Source organism: Bicyclus anynana, chromosome 27 (genome assembly GCF_947172395.1).
Source record: "Bicyclus anynana chromosome 27, ilBicAnyn1.1, whole genome shotgun sequence".
In the NCBI taxonomy this organism is placed as follows: Eukaryota; Metazoa; Arthropoda; class Insecta; order Lepidoptera; family Nymphalidae; genus Bicyclus; species Bicyclus anynana.
In genome coordinates, this window is record NC_069109.1 from 4,998,663 (window position 1) to 5,022,761 (window position 24,099).

The 24,099-nt window shown below is 34.3% G+C and overlaps 1 protein-coding gene across 1 annotated transcript; it reads left to right on the forward strand.

Moving 5' to 3' along the window:
* The first annotated feature begins 70 nt into the window (after positions 1 to 70).
* Positions 71 to 6,005, forward strand: LOC112053729 (UDP-N-acetylhexosamine pyrophosphorylase). Its single transcript, XM_024093260.2, has one exon. It carries the CDS (start codon positions 196 to 198, stop codon positions 1,672 to 1,674), a length of 1,479 nt encoding a protein of 492 aa, XP_023949028.2. The 5' UTR covers positions 71 to 195; the 3' UTR covers positions 1,675 to 6,005.
* Positions 6,006 to 24,099: the final 18,094 nt, after the last annotated feature.

Consider the following 24,099-nt stretch of genomic DNA (forward strand, 5'->3'; position numbering starts at 1 on the left):
TACTTGCCCTAAAAAATATGTAAATAAACATAGGAGCTGTCATTTGTAAAACCAGCCGACGTGTTTTAATTCAGTTAGTGGTGGGAGAATGGTGAAAATGAACCACAACGAGTCGGCTAGGTACCGCCAGTATATACTTTCTAATCGCCGCGATCGGACTTGATAACGATTAGCGTTGAATTAAGTTCCCGAGCAATGTCGTACGAAGAGTTGCGAACGCGTTTGTCGCTTCACGGCCAGGAACATTTGATCAAATACTGGCCGGAACTGGCCGAAAATGAGCGCGAACAACTGGCCAACGAGATCAACAAGCTGGATTTGGTTGAAATGAACGAAATATTCCATCGGGCGATGGAGTCGACAACAGTGATATCAGAGATAATCGACGACGAACTGAAGCCGATACCACAAGCGCACTACGAATCCGTACCCAGCTTGACAGAGTCCAAAATCCAGGAGTACGAAAACATTGGTTTCAAGGAGATATCTGATAGTAAAGTCGGTGTTTTGCTGTTAGCTGGTGGACAGGCTACTAGACTTGGTTTTGGCCATCCTAAAGGCATGTACAATGTTGGGTTGCCATCTAAGAAAACGTTGTTCCAAATTCAAGCAGAGAGAATCGTCAGAGTGCAGGAAATGGCTGAGGAACACACGGGAAAGTCAGGTAACATAACTTGGTATATCATGACTTCCGAACACACAAGAGCTCCTACTGCAGACTTCTTCAAAAGCCACAACTACTTTGGTTTGAACGAAGAGAACGTTGTCTTTTTCGAACAGGGTCGCTTACCGTGCTTCGATTTTGACGGAAGAATTTTACTAGATGAAAAATATCATCTGTCTACTGCCCCGGATGGTAATGGAGGTATTTACAGATCGTTAAAAAACCAAGGTGTGTTGGAGGATATGGCGAAACGTGGCGTTAAGCATTTGCATGCTCATTCTGTTGATAACATCTTGATCAAAGTCGCTGATCCAGTTTTCATTGGCTACTGTAAAACAAAGAATGCGGATTGCGCAGCTAAAGTCGTGAGGAAATCGTCTCCGAGCGAAGCTGTCGGTGTTGTGTGCAGAGTGAACGGATTTTATAAAGTTGTGGAGTACTCTGAACTGACTGACGAAGCAGCTGAAAGAAGGAATCCAGACGGTAAACTAACATTTTCCGCTGGAAACATCTGTAACCACTATTTCTCTTCCGAATTCCTGGAAAACATATGCAATTATGAGTCCAAATTGAAACTCCACGTCGCCAAGAAGAAGATACCTTACGTCGATGATAACGGTATTAAACAGAAGCCATCCGAACCAAATGGAATTAAGATGGAAAAGTTCATTTTTGACGTGTTTGAATTCGCCAAAAACTTTATTTGTCTGGAAGTGGCTCGAGATGTTGAATTTTCTGCTCTAAAAAATGCTGATGCAGCTAAAAAGGATTGCCCATCAACTGCTAAGGAAGATTTGTTGAGGCTACACAGGAAATATATACGTCAAGCCGGTGGGATTATAGGGGATGACGTCAATGTGGAGATCTCCCCGTTGCTGTCATACGGTGGTGAGAACTTGAGAGACTTGGTAGAGCATGAAGTGTTCACAATATCTCCGTACCACCTGAAGAGCATGCATGAATCCATGAACGGTACAAATGGTACAAACGGTACAAATGGAAAACATTAATTTGGCCCAATATATCAGAAACTACTTTTTTGTGCCAAGCATGTTCATGGAAGATTTGTCAATCCAAATTATTAATTAATAAAACAAAGCAATATAGATCTCTTATACAATATTTTACTCAAGAGGTGTGTAATTAACCAAGAAGTGATTATATAAAATGGTAAGTCTACCATATGATTGTTAATAACATTTAAATAAATAATTAGGACCATACACACATCATATCTAGCCCCAAAGTAAATGTAGCCTGTGTTATGGGTACTAAGATTGCTGATCAACTAATGGAGATCAATTTACCATGAATACCATAAAGATCTATGTTCATCAGACTAAGAGTGTGTACCCTACTTAATTATAATATCTCTTGCTAATTTGTTATTATCATATAAATATATATACACATCACAAGCCTCAAAATAAGTGTGTTATGGATACTAAGATAGCTCATCAACCTAAGGATTACTATAAAGATCTATGTTCATCAGACTATAAGAGTGTGTACCCTACTTAATTAATCTATGTTCACCAGACTATAAGAGTGTGTACCCTACTTAATTAATCTATGTTCATCAGACTATAAGAGTGTGTACCCTACTTAATTAATCTATGTTCATCAGACTATAAGAGTGTCCTACTATTATAATATCTCCTGCTAAGATGTACGAAGAACCTGCAATAGCCATATATACCTTATTTTACTCTCCTCCTATAGTCTACTCTAGGTAACTCCTACCCTAAATACAATGAAGGCAGGTTTCAAGGATCTAGAGTCTAGACCCTCAACCGACCGAGTGAAAGTATATTATTATTTTTATCACCATTTTATGAGAAAATATGTCACCAATCTCCGTTCAAATAGTGACAACCCCTCAAAAAATCAATATAGAGTTATCTGGTGAATTAAGACATATAGAAAATAACAAAAAGTTTATCTATACTAATATTTTAAACAGGTAAATAATAAAATTAATTTGTTAAATATGTACAGTTTCATCACATGTCTATTAATGATTTTTAATCATTATTAATTAATCATTATCTTGCCTAATGTACCCATTGTACATTAACATTACTGTTATCATCACAATCATTATTATTACTATTATTGTAATGAGGCCATTTAATTTTTTGTGTATACATCACAGAATAAAGAATGCCCAGAATGAGTTTACAAGCAGCACGGTAAAGTCGGAGAAATCTGTAAAAAAAATTTTGAATTTTGTATTTGGAACGGCTTGTGTTCTGTGCTCTATTATTCTTAATCTGTGATTTACATGTTATGTATATGAATGTGAATATCTAAACATATTCACACTGGTTGTGCAGTGCTGATACTGAAATTAGAGATGTGAAGTCACTGAAAGTGACATAGACAATACAAATGCATTGAATATGTTGAAGTAGATTTTTTTTGTTGTAGCATTTTGAATTTTTTTTTTTATTCTTTTAACTATTTTAATGTAACTTGTAAAGTTTTATTGCTGTTGTAGCATTTTGAATTTTTTTTATTGTTTTAACCACAGATATAAGAAAAGCGTTAGCTTTCAGCGTCTGTTCCGTGGTTTTAACTATTTTTTTTTATTAATGTAACTTGTAAAGCAGGTTTTAATAGATATATATTATTTTAAATATACAATGCATATGTATCTCAATTAATCAATCTGTATTTTACCATACATTATTCATATCAAAAGTTTCTTTTTTGGTCTGCTGTATATTTTTTAGGTTTTTTTTTTTGTAAATAGTTATAATAAAATTATATTTTGAATAATTTCTATGATTTATCAATTGTTTCAAAAGAAAAATTGTATATTTTTTTGTATATTAATAAGTACCTGATTTAGCAAATTAAAAGACACGCCGTTTACATTTTTGGCGGATTATTTTAAAGAGCAATGTAATTATTAAAATGCACTGTATTATAAAAAAATGCAATAAAAATTATTTTGTAAAAATGCAATAAATGTATTCTAAGTCAATAAAAAACCAAACTAAACTAATTTAATTTAACAAAAATGTTAAACTTTGACGGACTCCGTGGCGCAGTGGTATGCGCGGTGGATTTACGAGACGGAGGTCCTGGGTTCGATCCCCGGCTGGGCCGATTGAGGTTTTCTTAATTGGTCCAGGTCTGGCTGGTGGGAGGCCGTAGCTAGTTACCACCCTACCAGCAAAGATTTAGCGTTCCGGTACGATGCCGTGTAGAAACCGGACAGAGTGTGGATTTACATCCTCCTCCTAACAAGTTAGCCCGCTTCCATCTTAGATTGCATCATCACTTACCATCAGCTGAGATGTAGTCAAGGGCTAACTTGTAAATTAAAAAAAAAACTAATGTTCTATGTATTTTTTTTGTTTATATTACAGTAATTAGTTCTAAAAAAAAAACAAACTATAGCCTGTATGTTAGGCCTATAAGCCAGCCCGTAGCCTATAGCCTTGGCCTTCGTTATCGTCATTTTATAGCAGAAATATTATTCAGAATATCCAGAATCTACTAAAAAATTTTTTAGTAGATTCTGGATCTACGAAACAGTTTTTCATAACTGGCAAAATTTATTGAAGACTAGCGGACGCCCGCGAATTCGTCTGCGTGAAACTCGATGTAAACTTTCAACTATCCCTACCCAACTCTACCCCTACCCTACCCTACCCCTACCCCTTACTTTTCCTGAATTTTCTTTGCTATAAACCTCACGGAGCCCGAGACCTTTCCAACGAATGCAAAACCGTGGAAATCGGGTCGTGCGTTCTGGAGTTATAGCGTCAGGAAGGAAAACCCGACTTATATAGTAGATTATTTTTTGTGTTCTGTTATTTTATCGCACCATCACAATTATTTTATACATTATTATATTATATTCTATGTGTAGTATGTACAGAGGACTGGTGTATATAATAATTAAAAAACCAAATCTATTATTATACAGGGTGCCCGGGAGTATGTGCCGCCAAGCAATTTAGCGTTCCGGTACGATGCCGTGTAGAAACCGAAAGGGGTGTGGATTTTCATCCTCCTCCTAACAAGTTAGCCCGCTTCCATCTTAGACTGCATCATCACTTACCATCAGGTGAGATTGTAGTCAAGGGCTAACTTGTAAAGAATAAAAAAGAAAAAAAAATGTGTCATAACTTCAAGGTGTTGACAAGTCCACTTAAATAAAGGAGCTGAACTGCATAGCCAATTTTTTTTTAACTAAAAAAAACATGTTTTCATACAAAGTAATTCAAATAATTCTGACTATCCATGTAACACACGCCTTTATCTATCCTTGCATTTTAAAATACGTAATCGTAGTGGTAAGACTGTCGATATCAACTGGCACTCTGCACTTCATTAGTAAGCTACTTCATGATATTTATCAATGAATATGTTTGGCTAGGTCATAATATAAGGGACACAAATTAAGATATATTTACAAAAGAAATATATTTTACTCCGAAAATATTCATTTTAAAACGCATGTTCCTCAGACATTTTTAATTAATTTTCTATAAAGAATATAACCCTAGAGTTATGGGAACTACTCCCGAGCAGCCTGTATTTATAGTTGAGCCAATGTTTATTATAAAATTATATCCCTGTATTGTATTAAGTTAGTTTTTATTATTTTATTTTTTTTATTATTTTAAATTTCAAAATGTATCTCATCATTTTTAACCGACTTCTAAAAAGGAGGAGGTTCTACGTTCGGCTGTATGTATGTTTTTTTTTAATTTGTATACTTACTAACAAATATATATTTTTTAAATTTCTATACTTTGCTGGATTGACTTAGTAAAACCTTTTATCCTCAGAAATTAAAAATGTGTTCATACAACCATTCTAAAAAGTTAAACTGGTGGGAGGGTTTTGCTCGTGGCTAGTTATCTATAAATACGTACCTACAAATTTTCATTTAGCGTTCCGGTACGATGTCTTGTGGATTTTATCCTACTCCTAACAATCCTTCCATCACATATTGCATTATCACTTACCATCAGGTAAGATTGTAGTCAAGTACTTGTAAATACTGAATAAAAAAAACTGAGAAGTTAAATTGGGGTTTCCAATACAAAACAATATGCTTTTCTTAAAAAATAATATAAAAAGAGCTTATTTGATTTTTAATTTTATTGATTTATTATTATTATTGAATAGATATCTAATATAATTAATATACATATAGAGCTAATTTCAATAAATTGCAAGTTATTTGTAATAATTAAATGAATTATTGTACTTAAATCTTTTAGTGATATATTTTAGCTAGATTTATAATTAAAATGAGATTATGTTATTTTATAATATGTTCCTTATTCATAAATATAATTTTAATTATTTTTAATTACCTATGTTGTTTTATTTTTTCTATAGTCCAAATGTTGAATGATATCGGTTTTAACCAAATGACTAAAAATATCAACATTTATTAAAAAAAAATCTTGTACGGCAGTCGGCAAGTCCTAGGACTGTAAACAAAATGTGTTGCAAGTGTCATTAAAAAAATTATGAATTTTTAGTTCTGTTATAATAGTCGTTACATCTGTAGGTCGTATTATCGCATTTTTTTTTTAATTTTTCGGTAGATAATAGGAATCTGATAATAGATTAAAAATATCATTATTAGACTTTTATTAAATGGAAATCAATGTAAAGTTTCAACCTCTATTTCATTACTTTTTAGGGGTTGAATTTCAAAAATTCTTGTTTATCATTTTAGTTCGTATTTTTTTCATGATTTATGAAATTTTTAAAACTGTCACTCTAAAAATGAAGGACTTTCCATACAAACTTTCAACCCCTATGTCATCCCCTCCTTATTTTATTTTCGCAATAAAGTCTCAGTTTCAGCGTTATGCCTGATTAACAAAAAATACGGACAGATAAACAAAAAATTAAAAAAAAATATTTTTGGCTTTAGTATCGATTGTTTGATTGCCCTCCAATAAAAAAAAATAAAAAATACATAAATATCTTCAATGTACAGAATTCGATTATTTACATTGCAGTAAAATCAGCTGACTTGAACCTTGCACTGTACAGTACCAGAAATCAATTCAAAGGTCAAGATCATTGTCGGAGTAGAAAAAATCAATTCAAATTGCATTGCATTTCCAATTGTACCGACTATTGTCTTTTTTTATTAAACTTTAAGCAACATAATAAACATTTTTTTTTATTAAATTTAATACTAAACAAATAAGAATAACAATAATGCTATAGAACGTAATTATAAAGAATATTCCGCCATTTTACAAATTAATTTATTATTGTCTATGATTCATAATTGGCGCCATGTTTTGGCGGGTGATAAGACTATTAGACTAAACGACTACGATACGACTTTTAACCAACAGTTTATTGATGATGAAAAGGCATAGGTCATAAAATCAAATTTTAAATCTACATTACGGCCGTACGATTTCATCCGCAGTCAAACATTTTTTTTTTCAAACAATTCAAGTCAAACAATATCTAATTTTAGAGTTCCGTAATCAGTAGGCAACAAGGAACCCATATAGTTTCGCCATGTCTGTCTATCAGGCCGTCTGTCCGTGGTTTTAATCAGAGACTATTACCAGAGTAAAAATCTATTACTACTAGAATGCTGTAATTTAGCATTAGTAGGTATGATGGACATTATGAAGGCCATCAAAGTCGTAAAATAAAATTTTGAAACATATATTTTTGGTGACAGAAATGGAACATGTAGTGGAGATAATTCTTTTTTCTTGTTGGTAATTAAAATTTATGTGATCTCAATTACTTGTAAGTATTAATTTCAGGATCCCAAAATATACTTACAATCGCAGACGCCCCGCGAAACCACCGCGTAAATCCCATTCCCATTATAATAATTTCATGGGAACGCGGCGGAATATAATACCATATGTTACTCGCTGACAATGTAGCTTTTCATTTATGAAATAATTTTTAAAATTAGTTGTATTTTTGAGATAAATTGTACCAAATAAACAAAAAATTTAAACCTTATCTCTTTACAATATTAGTTTAGATAGATATATATTAATAGCTAATGCGATCGTTTAGTATAAAAATGCATAATATTACAACACGCCCACAGCGGGAACGCAGTCGGACCGGTTTCTCAACGTAGCCGCAACATTACGATTATTACAGCAAGCGAAAAATATTACACCATCCCAAAATCACTTTCGGATATTAATATATTTGCGCTAGAACAAAATATTTGCCTACTTTTTTTATAACTTGCTCACCTAGTTAGTAACAACTGACTACGAAGTTAAAAGTGGGTTTTAATTACCATAACTCAAAGAATGTTTTTAATATCACAATTTTTTTATATCGTATTTTTGTTTTCTATGTCCAAAAACGATAAAACGGAACCCTTATAGGATAAAAAGGAATGCCTATCCCCGTTGCTGACCTACCCTAACCACCCAGCAATTTACTTATATCTGAAAATTCATGACAATTCTAATAAAATAAAGAAATAATTACTTTATCAAAAAAAGTAAGCTTCAACTTTTTACGACATTTTAAATTTATCTTAAATAATACGCTATGCTCGTTGTCTATACAGCCTGAATTCACGACATTTTATAAAGACTTATGATTGGTTTGTTTGTTCGTTATCTTGTTTGATATGCTTGGTAACAAAAAAAAATACAGCTTCAAATGTTACTTCGCTGCTTTCTTACACTGGCAAATTTTTGAGCAAGAAAAGTGATAATATAGTTAAGGGCCTAAAAAACTTTATTAGCACTCACAGATATAACATTTACAAACATATATCTGCTTTGCAAACGCTCCTTCAGTTTTACAAATAAACGCGCTTGTCCAATTCCAGTCTGTACACCTAATTCTAATAGGTATTCAAATGAATGAAAACGAAAAAAAGGAAACGAGGAGGAAGTCGACATAGGGAACAGACGCACTTAATATTTACTCCAAGGAGAAGTGTTGGCAGAGGCTGAAAAGTGGGTAATTAGGTACATGGCTGACAAGGAGTGCTACAGGAGAGCTTTTAGCATATACCGGCACCACCCAGGAGGGGAAATCCCTACGGACCCCTGGCCATGAGGGTTATTAGAAAAAAAAAAGAATTTTCAAAATCGGTCTACAAATGACGGAAATATCGCTGGAATATAAAAAAAAACATACATACAGCCGAACGTAGAACCTCCCCATATTGGAAGTCGGTTAAAAAAGGTAAGTATTTTGAATAGTCAGCAAACATTATCAAAAGGTAATTAATTTAAATTAGTTAGCGAATTTGTAAAAATAGCCACATCAAGTTGTAATTAAATAAAGAAACAAGTTCGTTGCATAAAACTACTTAATTTCGCATTCAATTGGGGGCAGGTTCAGTAAGTGGTAACTGGTAACTTGACAATAGATAAGTACCGGTCTTTTTTATCACTTTTTAATTATTATTATTGTGAAATTAAGTCATTACCACTTAATCACCTATTTAATATATTTGTCAACGACGCTTTAGGTATGTCAAACTCCTAAACGGCTGGACTGATTTTTATGTGTGTCCATATCGGGTTGTATCATCTATATTCCAAATCCCTAAATAATTAAAGTTACCCACCCCTCAATATATTTTTTATTTTTATTTTGTATTACCTATATATTTATATATACTCAGAGGCACAATTATCCGCCCACTTTAATATACTCGCGTCATATTAAAGTGGGCGGGTAATCCTGCCTCTAAGTATAAATTAATCTTGAATCTTTTTAAGCGCAAATCTTGAGAACGTTTTAAAACCGATTTCTAATTCTTTTTTAGACTACTCCTTGAAGTACTAGGATGGTTCTTACGGAGAGTTTTTTTTAGGATAGGGGTAGGGTAGGGATACGGTTTTTAACTAGGTCATGCAATATAAGTAAAAATTAGAAAATTCCTTGTGAAACAATGTATTCTGTTGTCCAATAAAGGTTTGTATTGAGTCCTTAGGCAGTGCATTTTGGCATGAATGAAGCGCACGCCACTAGCTAGGAGTAAGGTAGGGGTAGGAAAGGAGTGCACAAAAGTCAAAACGAAGATCAGGTTAGCTAGTAAAAAATAAATTTCTAAATTTTTACTCGTCTACTACCAAACCCTATTTTTAATAGTGTTATGGCAAAACAATGTTTGCTGGGTCAGCTAGAAGTTCTATATGTGTATAGCCGATGGTTTTTTCTTTACTTACCACATCACCAGGCCTGACTATCAATCAGCGCCGGCCTGAAGTAAATTTTACAATGGAGCGAGATCCGATTATGGCGCCTCTCCGGTTTGCTCCAGGCCAATTGTGAGTCCTCTGCAACCAATTGAAAATCAGGCGCAATACCGTTTACGGTCGACTAGGATTTTAGAAGTAGGTTTATTTTTAGGATTTTAGAATTATCAATAACTTCTAAAATCATACTCCCAGACACCGGATGGCGAAGTGATGGCGCCCGCGCACTCTAAATAAAGACAATTGAAAAAAAAGAAATTTCTTTTATTGTTCTTTACCATTTAGGCGCCCTCTATTTAGGATTTGGAGCCTGGAGCGCCTGCTCCCTTCGCCGTATGGACAGGCCGGCCCTGCTATCAATTACCTATTACTATGAAAAAAAATCTTAAAACCTTTAGGCTATTAATAACAAAACCTATTTTTGTGAACGCCAAAGACCTCGGTTAAGCTGTCAAGGTTTTCTAATTTGGATTTCACTTAGTGCCTGAATAAGTAACTGTACTTGCATTTTGTACAGCAATATTTAAGACATTTTGACCTTTGTTATCCTTTCACTTTCCTAATACCTAGTAGGTAGATACGCCTTGTCTGACATTTCAGTCATGCAATGCGTGGATACATATTTGTGAGCCCACGATCCCAACAAAAACCTGGTGAGGATTATTTATTTTGAAAAGGAAATCAATATATTATAACTAAAAGATCAAGAAGAAGGATTCGAAGATCTGTATGACCGGCTGGGCTGCAGTTTTGAAGGTCAGAGCCATTATATATGGGTGACCAAAAAAAGTAGCATTTTTTTTTATTTTTTATTCTTGACAAGTTAGCCCTTGACTACAATCTCACCTGATGATAAGTGATGATGCAATCTAAGATGGAAGCGGGCTAACTTGTTAAGAGGAAGATGAAAATCCCCACCCCTTTAGGTTTCTACACGACATCGTACCGGAACGCTAAATCGCTTGACGGTACGTCTTTGCCGCTAGAGTGAAGCCTCCTACCAGCTAAACCTGGACCAATTAAGTAAACCTCAGTCGGCCTAGTAGGGGATCGAACCCAGAACCTCCGTCTTGTAAATCCACTGCGCCACGGAGGCCGTCATAACTACATAACCAAGAAGAAATATTTGAAGATCTGTATGACCGGCTGGGCCGACGTTTTGAGGGTCAGAGCTTATGTTTGGATGACCAAAAAAGTGCCTATACGCTTTGCGGTATAAACAATTAAGCATGATGGTATTATTTCCTCAATATTTATAGAATTAAACACAATTTTGGCATATTACAACGACAATCGGTATTTTTTTGTACATGATATGCTTGCGTTTGACCATGTTCTCACCTAAATGATGTTAAGTGTCTGTAGATATAGTCAAAGATAGGAAACGCTTGCCTAGAAGTTGCCTATTCACTCTTGTTTTAAAGACATCCAAGTTATAAGAATGAGGAAACTTATGATGGATATTCCAAACCCTAGCCATGTGTATGAGAAAGGACTCCTCAAAGGAAGGCCATCAACCCAAACCCAAGAGATGAAAACCATCCAGGTGTATTGAGGTGTGTTAAATGTCTACATAAAGTGAATTATTTATAGATTAAGATGTCTGAAATAACACCCAGAAGTAAACATAAGGCTTCCGCTATAACTAACTACATTTTTCTTTTTAATTTAAAAGGTTTATAATTTAAATCATTTTCAATAAGTATTTCCTTTCTATTTTTTATTGGAATGCTTATTGTCAAAATAAAGGATCTTATACTACCTACGTTTCTTTTGAATCTCAAATATAAATATGTATTTAAATATCAGCAGACACCACGCGGTTTCACCCGCGTAGTTCCTGTTCCCGTAAGAATACGGGTATAAAATGTAGCCTATGATTCACAAATAACGTGGATTTCTGGTAGTAAAGGAATTCTTAAAATCGGTTTAGTAGATCCAGAGGTTACTACAACACCACAAACACTACCTCTTGATAATATTAAGTTTAGATTATAATCATAAATATTAAAAATCAAAATACCTTACAAAAACTAGACGTCATAAAAACCGTACATTATAAAGAAGTGTTATAAAAAGAAAATATTGTTTATGGTACAAAATAACTTTCGCGCTCTTTTGAAATGTCAACATTGCGGAACGTCTGCGTTTAAATGTCAAGGTCAAATGACGATCTTTTGACATTTTATCGTAAATCGAAATTTGAATAAATTAAACGAATCCGAAGATTCAATACTTTTTTAATACATGATAAAAGCCGTGATATCCCAGTAGATATGACCTCTGCCTCCGATTCCGGAGGGCGTGGGTTCGAATCCGGTCCGGGGCATGCACCTCCAACTTTTCAGTTGTGTGCATTTTCAGAAATTAAATATCATGTGTCTCAGACGGTGAAGGAAAAACATCGTGAGGAAACCTGCATACCAGAAAATTTTCTTCTTTGCGTGTGTGAAGTCTGCCAATCCGCATTGGGCCAGCGTGGTGGACTATTGGCCTAACCCCTCTCATTCTGAGAGGAGACTCGAGCTCAGCAGTGAGCCGTTTAAGGGTTGTTAATGATTATGATTAGAGACAAAAATAAAATATATGTTCTCGATTTACTTAAATTACTTAGGCCTGCATAGAATCATCGTGGTGGGTCACAGTTGCATATACCCTTTCCTATAAGGACGAAGGCCTGGCCCTGTGGGGGTTTATTAGGCCATTAAAATAGGCCATAGTGATGATTAACTGACTTGACAAAAAGTAGGTTATCAATGCTACCCACATATGTAATATTGTTTAAATTACACAGTTTTTGTTTATTTTATACTCGTACCTACCAGCTTTTAAATCTGTGGGCCGAATTTCACAAGTGTGTATATTTGTATGTATGTATTTTTGTTCGCGCATACCTCAAATACCTCCTATACGTCGTATTAAGGAATTTAATGTTATCGCCGTTTAGTGTTGTAAATAGTAGTCTGTGACGGATATGGCGTCGCTCGATCTCGTGTTGGCTTCAGTGTGCACGTGGCGTTCGAGCCGTCCACATCTATTGTTGTGTAATTCTTTATGGGTTACTTGGGATAGGCGGGGAGAGTGCAAGTCACTCTCCCCGCCTATCCGTGGAAAAGGGGAGTGTTTGATATCAGTCAAAGGTACCTTTAACCCTACACACATCGTTCACAAGTACGTGACTCCACTCAAGGTCATTCTCTGCCATTCTAGGCTCTTTTTTGGTTACAGTTTGATTTGCTAATTAAGTTGTCCTGACAAGTGTTGTGAATCATAACCTTTGTTCGACATTAGTTTTCTTATATTTGTAATCACCTTTTAAGTCCTATAATATTAATTATTACTATGTATAGGTGTTTATGTAATCTAACTTAGAGAACTGCAAGTAACCTTTACTTTTAATATCATTAAAATCGATTCAGTAACTGTCGAGATACAAAATTAAGTGTTGCAGATAGAAATACTTTTTTTAAGTTACGTTTTAATGCATCCAAGTATTAGTGAGATGAGTATTTTTTCATTTATTCAATTATTGATTCATGTATTTTACGTAATTATTGTTAAGTGTTAAATTTTGAAATATATATTATGAAAAAAGTTTGTATATGCGGATGTCAAGGAGACGTGACGTTTGTTTTTTTTTTGTTATGGGTTTCAGCGGCTTTACCACGCTGCTTGTAAAGACACTCTGTATGATATTTACTCTGTGGTTGGTACCTAGGGAGACTACCTTTATCTAATAATAATAATCTATGAAGTGCACGCCCCTCCTGATGGTAAATAGTAAACTATCGCCTATGAACTGATTTACAACGTGTGACCCTGAGGCCTAGGTTACTTAAAAATAGAATCTATCTTACTCGCTAATAATATAGCTTTCCATAGGTAAAAGTTTTTTTAATCGGTTCAGTAGATCCAGAGATTATCCCTACAATACAAACTTACAAGCTTTACCTCTTTATTATTTATTTTAGTTGATTTACGTCAAAAATCGTCAGTAAATCTAATAAAACGTTATTTTTATCGTGTTGCCGATAATATTGTTTTGTAACTGGTTTATCAGGATGTAGAACGAAATACGAAGAGTGGACGTGACGTGTGGCGAGTCAAGGACAGTTGGGAAAGGACAAAACACCTTCCTTTTCCTTACACATTAATAAAATAAACGGGACAGTCGACAGAAGTGATAACATAAGCTAATGGGGATGATGACTAGGTTTGAATATATTGATTTTTATGATACATTCGGGTAAATAAGGTCAATGTTAACTCATTTATACATAAAAAGATTGACTGGATATTTGCAAAATAAATGAGATTATAAAATTTCAAAATCTATTAAAAATCTTTTGTAGTAATTAGATGAAAATTCATACAGTTTTAGCTTCCTTATATTAAATGTGACATTTTTATTAAATGAACTATAAACATAAACGCACAAATAACAAAGATATTAGTAATTTTGTTTGAACGCACATACAAATCTAACGGTGATGACATTGCCTACGACGTCATTAGTTCGTACCATTTTGTATGGGGCGTTTTTCAGGGATCCGCGGCAGCGCCGCAAATCTGACCCTTTAAATCCCTGTAGCTCCGAAAGTAATGATCGCAGATACCCTGTTACTTTTACAAAATTGCTTTACTATTAGCATACTCTTAATTTATATACAATTTAAAAAACTGTAATCATCCCTATTCCTTTAATTAATTGAATTTAATTAGGTAATTATTGATTTTTTAAATAAGAATCATCTATTGTCGGAAAGGTATGAGGAACATTTTGATTTTTGACAGCAACCACATAGACTATAAACTTTTAAATAGTTTGTGGTCGTAAAATGAGTCCGAAGTTCGCTCTGTCAAATGCAAGTGAAACGCGCCAACTTCGGATGTAACGTTCAATTTTAGAATGTACTCTATGGCAGCGGTTTTCAAACTTCTTTGGTGACGAAACCCTTTTGGAAGGCGAAATACTTGACGGAACCCTATAATAAAACAATTGTTTTTATAAATGTACGATGTCATATACATATATAATAATAAAGGTACGATGTACTTTAGTATTTTTAACCGACTTCCAAAAAGGAGGAGGTTCTACGTTTTGCTGTATGTATGTTTTTTTTTAGTCAAGTGAGAACGATTTTTGGACGGTAAATCTATTCGTACGCGACTAAAATACTAAAGTATTCCGAACTAGGCATTAGTACGAGTAAGTTACAATATAACAAGTATGTTACCACTAGCCACGGCCGAAGCCTCCCACTAGCCAGAGCTAGACCAATTAAGAAAACCTCAATAGGGATGCTGAGTATACTAATAGTAAAGCAATTTTGTAAAAGTAACAGGGTATCTGCGATCATTACTTTCGGAGCTACAGGGATTTAAAGGGTCAGATTTGCGGCGCTGCCGCGGATCCCTGAAAAACGCTCCATACAAAATGGCACGAACTAATGACGTCATAGGCAATGCAATGATCGTTAGATTTGTATGTGCGTTCAAACGAAATTACCAATATCTTTGTTATTTGTGCGTTTATGTTTATAGTTCATATATTAAAAACTGTCACATTTAATGTAAGAAAGCTAAAAGTGTATGAATTTTCATCTAATTACGATAAAATATTTTTAATAGATTTTGAAATTTTATAATCTCATTTATTTTGCAAATATCCAGACAATCTTTGCTTTTTATGTATAAATTAGTTAACATGGACCCTATTTACCCGAATGTATCATAAAAATCAATATATTCAAACCTAGTCATCATCCCCATTGGCCCAGCCGGGAATTGAACCCAGTCTCTCCGTTGAGGACCACAGATCTGCCAACTGACAAGAGAGGTCTTCAAAATAAAAAAACATAACACTTATAAAAGTGCCCAAGCACTTACAAATTGCGCTCTTTATCGCAACAACAATGCAAAAGATAATTTAGTTAAAGGCTTAAGATAAGGCATTACGAAATCACGATACGATTTATTATACACACGTAATAAACACTAAACTAGCGTTAAATTGCGGTTTTGCTTGCATTTATTGGGTCACAAGAAACCGGACAAAGGTATTCGAAGATCTATATTATTGGTTGATCAAATTAATGATTATTGTAAATTATAATGTTAGATGTTTTTTACTTGCATAAATTAGCTTCACTTGTAAGTATGTAAGAAAATCAAATCTTGGAATCTTAATTTGATCCACTTCCCGGTCTTCGATTATGATGAAATTTTGCACACGCTCTGAGTTCTGATGGCAATACTAAGACTAACTAAAGAAACCAATATGGCGGACTGGCTGTTTGAAGTCCACCCCCATGCTATGGATATCAAATGAAAGGGTTTGCTGTCAGGAATACGAAATAAAATAGTCACGTAACTTAAATTTAGTATTTGATTTTTAGTGCGTCCTAAAACGTGTTTTTTTTTAGTTTTTAAACTATTTAAAGTTAATAAAATGATATTGCAAGCTGTAAGGCGGAATTTGGCGTTTATTTCAATAAGACCCGACTTTAACCAGTAAAGACTGAAAGTATTTTAAAAAAAAGTAAAGACTGAAAGTATTTAAAAAAAAATATTTTGAAAAACACAAAAACAGTTTCCCAACGGTGAAAGAATTTTTCAAATCGGTTCAGGTATCGTTGTAAAAACGGAGTATCTTCTCCCGTTTTCCCAACATTTCACTGCTCTGCTCCTATTAATCGTAGCGTGATGAAAAGTATACTATAACCTGCCCAGGAGTGTAAAGAATAATTGTACCAAGTTTCGTTAAAATCCGTCTAGTAGTTTTTGTTTACACAACGAAAATACATACAGACAGACAAATACTTTACTGATTGCATTTTTGACATCAGTATCAATCACTAATCACCCGCTGATAGTTATTTTGGAAATATATTTCATGTACAGAATTGACCTCTCTACAGAATACAGATTTATTATAAGTATAAAAGACTAGCTGACGCCGCGCGGTTTCCCGTGGGAATACGGGGATAATAATTAGCCTATAGCCTTCCTCGATAAATGGGCTATCTAACACTGAAAGAATTTTTATAATCGGATTAGTAATTCATTAGCACGTTCAAACAAACTCTTCTGCTTTATAATATTCGTATAGATTAGTTTTAAGTAGTATAAATGTATTATTCTTTCCATTTCTAAATTAACCACAATAAATAAAACTATAAAAAAATATGTACATAATACTCGTACCGTTATCTAGTAATAAATCGATATAGACTTGTTCAATGTAATTGTAAGATATTGTTTAATGCTTATTATTTTCATTATCCATGCTTTAATAGCACTTACACTGGTATGAGAAATTAGGACAAACATCGTCAAAGTTAATAGTGTTGTAATCAAAGATTTTGTAATATTAGAAGATGTTACTAACACGCATAGGCGTTTATAGCGGGTAGGCCGGGTGGGCCGGGCCCACCCTAGAATAGTCCAGTGCTCACCCCAGGATACTGGGCTACCGATTTGAAATTCTATGATGAACGCCGAAATACTAATAATTTTACAGAAAATATCATTAAAAAAAATATCAAATAATAACAATTACAACTTACAATAAAGAAAAAAGGGGACTATACCGTTTCAAACAAAAAAAGAATTTTTGAAATCCGTCCAGGCGTCTTTGAGTAATCGGTGTACATACATAAAAAAAAAATACCGGCCGAATTGAGAACCTCCTCCTTTTTGAAGTCGGTTAAAAACCCTTAAGTAATAAATATTTTGAAAATATATTAAGACTTTTTCTGATACCTACCATAGATACAAAGAAAAAATAATAAATAAGTCGAGCCCTTAGGTGCCTTAGATACATAGAGGTGTCGAAGGTCAAGCCGTTTCAGAGGTCTACAAATATTGCTAGCGAAATTTTTAACCGACTTCAAAAAGGGGGAGGTTCTCAATTCGGTCGGTATATATTTTTTTTTTTTATGTATGTACACCGATTACTCAAAGACGCCTGGACCGATTTCAAAAATTCTTTTTTTGTTTGAAACGGTATAGTCCCTATTTGGTCCCATTGCCATCATGTCAAGATCTGATGATGGGATCCTAGAAAAATTGAGGGGAACTTTCGAAAATTATATAGGTGTCTAGTGTGTTGGTAAACTTTTCCATTTAGTACTTTTAAGCACTACAATTTCATGAAGGTTTAAAGTCGATCTGATGATGGAGCCATAAAACAGACGAGGGAACTCATCGGGGATTTACAGCAGTTACCTTGTGTTTGGGCTTGATTAATTTATATTAATGAGGTCTTTCCAAATAAATAGGTTGTGACTGTCATTTAAAGGTTTAGTGATAAAGACCAAGGACAATTAAGGGAACTCCTTAACAGTTTACAGTAACTGTCTTGTGTTTGGCCTTGGTTAATTCGTATTGCTGAGAACTTTCTACCTATATGAGTTGTGTCTGTTATTAGGGGTCTGATGATGAAGACCAAGGTCAATTAAGGGAACTCCTTAACGGTTTACGGTAGCTACCTTGTGCTTGGGCTTGATTAATTTGTATTGCTGAGAATTTTGTACCAAGATGGGTTGTGACTGTCATTAGGGGTCTGATGTATTCGTTTGAGATGAAATTTTACTCTAAAAATGGAAAAATAATAAAAAAAATAATAAAAAAATACAACCGACTTCAAAACCTAAAAACGTACCCATTAAACTGAAAAGCGAAAAATAACATGATAATATGTTCTACCTGCTGATCAGTATGAAGGCGGTGCAAATAAAACCTCCTCCGTTTTATAGTAGGCTAGTACTCGTAACAGACAAGAATTAAAAAAAAATTAGGTAAGGCGCTGATTGTTTTGAAAAAATAATAAAAATCTTTAAATTAGAATGAAATTCAGCGTTCTTGTCTGTGGAATGCGTTAATCTTTTTATTTAATTCTTATCGAGTTGCGAACAGAGTGAGATTTGAAGACATGGGACATGGTACGGTCCTGTACGGTACCTTTTACCTTTGCCTTTTTCTCAGGCTCCAAGATCCCGTTTATCGCTTTTTTTGACATTCGGATCCACAGTCGAAAGATTAACTTGTACATATGTTTTCTGTGGCTATATCAAAATTCATCTCGATAGGTTCAGTGGTTTAGCCGTGAAAAGGTGACAGACAAACATACATACATTCGCATTTATAATATTAGTATGGATATGTATTGATGATAATAAAAAACCCAAGTTACAAGTTACTTAGTCACAAAGCTGAAAGCAGACAAGAGTTAAATCACCTATTACATACAGTTATGTTTAGATAAAATAACATTCCTGAATTTGAATGTGTCAAAGTATATTATTGCAGAAGCGACAATCCACAATAACCTACCTACACGCGGCATACCTTCCTAATGTAGCGTTCCGGTACGATGCCGCGTAAAAATTGTTAGAGGTATAAGTATAAGTTATGTAGATAATAAACTTGTACCTCTGCTAAGTAAACTTGCTTCCATCTTAGACTGTATTGTCGTAATCACCTAACATCAAGTAAGATCGCAGTAAAGGGCTACTATAGTCCATAGCGTTCCGGTTCGATGCCGCGTAAAAACTATCAGAGGTATACGTAGAAGGTATGTAGATAATAAACTTGTACCTCTGCTAAGTAAGCTTGCTTCTTAGACTGTATTGTCACTTAACATCAGGTAAGATCGCAGTAAAGGGCAAGCTTAATTTTTATTGAGAAATAACGCATTATGACAAAGCACTTAAGCTAACTAGCTAAACTAACAGCTAATCTATACTAATATTATAAAGCTGCAGAGTTTGTTTGTTTGTTCGTTTGATTAATTGAACGCGCTAATCTCAGGAGCTACTGGTCTGATTTGATAATTCTTTCAGTGCTAGATAGACCATTTATCGAGGAAGGCTATAGGCTATTTATTTTATCCCCGTATCCCTGCGGGAACAAGAACCATGCGGGTAAAATCGCGCGGCGTCAGCTAGGAGTTATAATAATATATGAAAATTGTGGCAAGAATACGGGCTGATCCTTTTCGCAAAAAATGAGCCACCCCTTCTCTTTAAAATGAGTTACCAGTTGAGACATCTAGCTGCAGTTAAATAATTCGAAGAAACGAGCCCAAGGGTCTCCATGGGTAAAAGAATAAATCATGTAACTAACAACGAGCTAACTTATGATTGATTAAATTAAAAAAACCCTGTTGTAGGTAAGTCATCCTCAATGGTAGACTTACACCATCTGTATTTATAGTCTATGGCAAGTGCATTGACAAGGAAAAGGTCCGGCCGACCTCGGAAGGCGTGTTTTGAAAGTAAATGACCTTAGATCACACGGAATCGATTTTTAGTTACAATCACTTTGTTCAAAAATACATATCAAAACAATATGGTAATTATTTTCATCTTATAGGCTTTATTAAGAGTCGTGATAGCCCAGTGGATATGAATTCTTTATTTTACGAAATTAAATATCACGTGTTTCAAACGGTGTAGGAAAAACATCGTGAGGAAACCTGCATACCTGAGAATTTTCATATTTCTTTACGTGTGTGAAATCTGCCAGTCCGCATTGGGCCAGCGTGTTGGACTTACCCCTCCCATTCTGAGAAGAGACTCGTGTTCAACAGTGAGCCGAATATGGGTTGATGATGAAGGGCTTTATTAACTGCCTTGTTGGTCGAGTGATTCCTTGAACTTTATAATGCCACCATGGTTAAAACTCCATACTTAATTCGCTACCGTGCCTACCTAATCCCCTACCTACCTACCCATCTACCAAAAACCCCATAGCTTAAGACAAACAACCTTTTTTAACCAAAAAGCAAAAAGAGGGGTGTTAAAAGTTTGACGTGTCTGTCTGTCTGTGGCACCATAGCTAACGAACAGATGAAGTGATTTCAATTTAGTTTTTTTTTTTTGTATTAAAGGTGATATATGTGCAAGTGTTCTTAGACATGTTTGATAAAAATCGGTTGAGCTGTTTATAAGTAGTGGAGGGGGAGGGGGAACAGTGGGGAAGAACATAATGTCAAATATACTAGATTGGGCGCCGAGGATTCTCTCGAGAGAATATTTGATGATTTGATCGAAAGTGTAATTAACAGGGTTCCCAACTTTGGGGTTTTCCCCCCAGATTTAGGGGGAAAATAAGTGAAATGGGATTTTTTAGGGGTCTGAAATTTTTAGGGCTATTTTCAAGGATTTATTAACTCTTTAATATTTTTAAATTGATGATAATTTTAATATTTCTTTCTTGACCTAGCGACTTATAACGATATTACGTTATTCTACAACCACTCTGAGGCAACTGGCGGCAATTTTCATCCAATTAAAAAAAATGTTAAAGGATTCATTTTGGGCCCTTTTTAAAAGTGCCGGCCAACGAAAAAAAATGGCACGAATCGTTAGAACTAGCCATTTGGAGTTATAGCTAATATGGCATGAAAATTGTAGTAGGGCTCTGAACCAAGTTATACAGGTTCGAAGATTCGTTATTTCCATACATTTTGTCGATTTTCAAAAGTGCCTGCCAAGAAAAAAAACTGGTACGTATCATTAGAACTACCCATTTAGAACAATAGTTGGTATGGCACAAATGTTGTAGGAGTGCTCTGAACCAAGTTATACAGGTTCGATGACTCGTCACTTCTATACATTTTACTGAGTTTTGTAAGTACCCACCAACAAAATAAATGATACGTATCGTTATAACTAGCCATTTGCAGCAATAGTTACTATAGCATAAACATTGTAATGTAGCTCTGTGTCAAGTTATACAGTTTCGATGGTTCGTCAAATCCATATATCTTATTGAATATTTTAAGTGCCGTTTTACAAAAATATGGTACTTATCGTTAGAACTGTACATTTGGAGCAATATTTAGTATTGCAATAATGATGCAGGATTATTTTGAACCAAGTTATACAGGTTCGATGTCTCAACACTTCTATGTATTTTATTGAATTTTGAAAGTGCCCACAAACAAAATTAATGATACGTATCGTCTCTAGCAATTTTCAGATATAATGGCATAAACGTTGTAGTATAGCTCCGAATCAAGATATACTATTTTGATGATTCATCAAATCCATATATTTTATGGATTTTATAAAATACCGTTCACCAAAAACATATATCGTTAAAACTAGACATTAGGAGCAATAGATAGTAGGACGTTGCACACGGTTCAGAACAATCCGATTTCTGTCAAAGTTAAATAAGTTTCATGATTCGTAACTTCCATACATTGATTTCCGAGATGTTGTTGTCCGACAGTTGGAAAACATAAAACAATAATAAAATATAGAATTAATGATGCTCGTTTTTTGTGCTACATGCAATTCCACGTTATTGTGCAAATGCATTTAAAAATTGTTATGTTATTGTGGATTTTGGGTAGAGTGAAATAAAAACATTTTTGTTAAGTTCTTTCAAGTAATGGTAATTGGTAAAACAAATAATGATGACACAGCAACACTATGATGACATTTATTTCATATTCTTAGTTCCTGCAGTGTATTCATCATTATTATTTTGTTTTTCCTATACAGATATCAACAAAAACAAAGTGACGAATCGTCGAACACAAATAACTTGGATCAGAGCAATCTTACAATGTTTCTGTCAATCCTACCTACTAATTATATTGCTCAAATCGGTAAAATGTATAAATAATAATAATAATAATAATAATAACTTGTCTCACAGCATTTCTACAAAGTGTCTGCTATACTAACCAACTAAATATTGTTCTAAATGACCAGTTAGAATAATACCTATAAGAATTTTATTGGAAGGCAACTTATAAATCAATAAAATGATATAACGAGCCATCAAAACTGTATAACTTGGTTCAGAGCAATTCTACAATATTCGTGTTCTAATAACTATTGCCACAAATGACCAGTTATAACGATTTGTTTCATTAATATTGTTGGTGAGCACAAAACTCAATGTGTCATAGTAAATATTGCTCCAAATGTGCAGTTCTAACGATAAGTACCATATTTTTGTAAAACGGCACTTTAAAAAATCAATAACATGTATGGATTTAACGAATCATCGAAACTGTATAACTTGACACAGAGCTACATTACAATGTTTATGCGATAGTAACTATTGCTGCAAACAGCTAGTTATAACGATACGTATCATTTATTTTGTTGGTTGGCACTTACAAAACTCAGTAAAATGTATAGAAGTGACGAGTAATCGAACCTGTATAACTTGGTTCAGAGCACTCCTACATCATTTGCGCCGTACTAACTATTGCTCCAAATAGGCAGTTCTAACGATACGTACCAGATTTTTTTCTTGGCGGGCACTTTTGAAAATCAACAAAATGTATGGAAATAACGAATCTTCGAACCTGTATAACTTGGTTCAGAGCCCTACTACAATTTTCATGCCATATTAGCTATTACTCCCAATGGCTAGCTCTAACGATTTATGCCATTTTTTTTTTGTTGGCCGGCACTTTCAAAAAGAGCCCAAAAATGTATGGAGCGTGAATGATCTCCTTTATTCATTGTCAACATGTATGATTTCAAAAAATCTGAATCTTCAGATAAAGACGTAATATTTTGTCTGTATTAAATATAGACTTTTGAAACATATTATTTCAGCATATTATTTCTAATTTATTATGAATTTATATTTTTAGGGGGACAACTCAATAATTAAGGCGATTTTAGGGGTTTTTGACACAAACTTTAGGGATAAATATTTTGGAGAGTTGGTAACACTGGTATTTAATAATGTCCAGCGCTCGATGAAGTGAGTGATGCTTGGAGTTTGTTGTGATCGAATCAGAAACGAGGAGATCCGCAGACGAACCAAAGTCACTGACATAGCTCAGTGAGTCGCGAAGCTGAAGTGCCAACATAGTTCGAAGAGCCGTTTTACGTTGGGGTCCCAAGGTGCTGCCCCGTTGGTCTAATGTCGTACCCACTCCTAGAACAGTCTTTCCCGACTATTTGGAGAGGAATGGGAATATTGGTCATATTATAAAAAAAATATATACGGCAAATATTCTTTAAAAAAAAATAAAAATAAAAACAAATTAGCGTTTGATTGGAGTCTCGCCTCCTTGGTATTTCTATTGCTAAAGCGTTAGCTTTTGCGTTCTATGTTCTGTGGTTGATTCAGACAGTTTTCAATTACGTAATTTTTAAAGTTTTTGTTTGTCCGGAAGCGATGGCCGGAAGAATGCAAAACTGACTTGGTTTGAATAATAAATCACAGTACGTAACGTACCTA

Excerpts from the sequence above, each read along its gene's own strand:
- LOC112053729 (XM_024093260.2), top strand. The coding sequence starts at position 196 with ATGTCGTACGAAGAGTTGCGAACGCGTTTGTCGCTTCACGGCCAGGAA.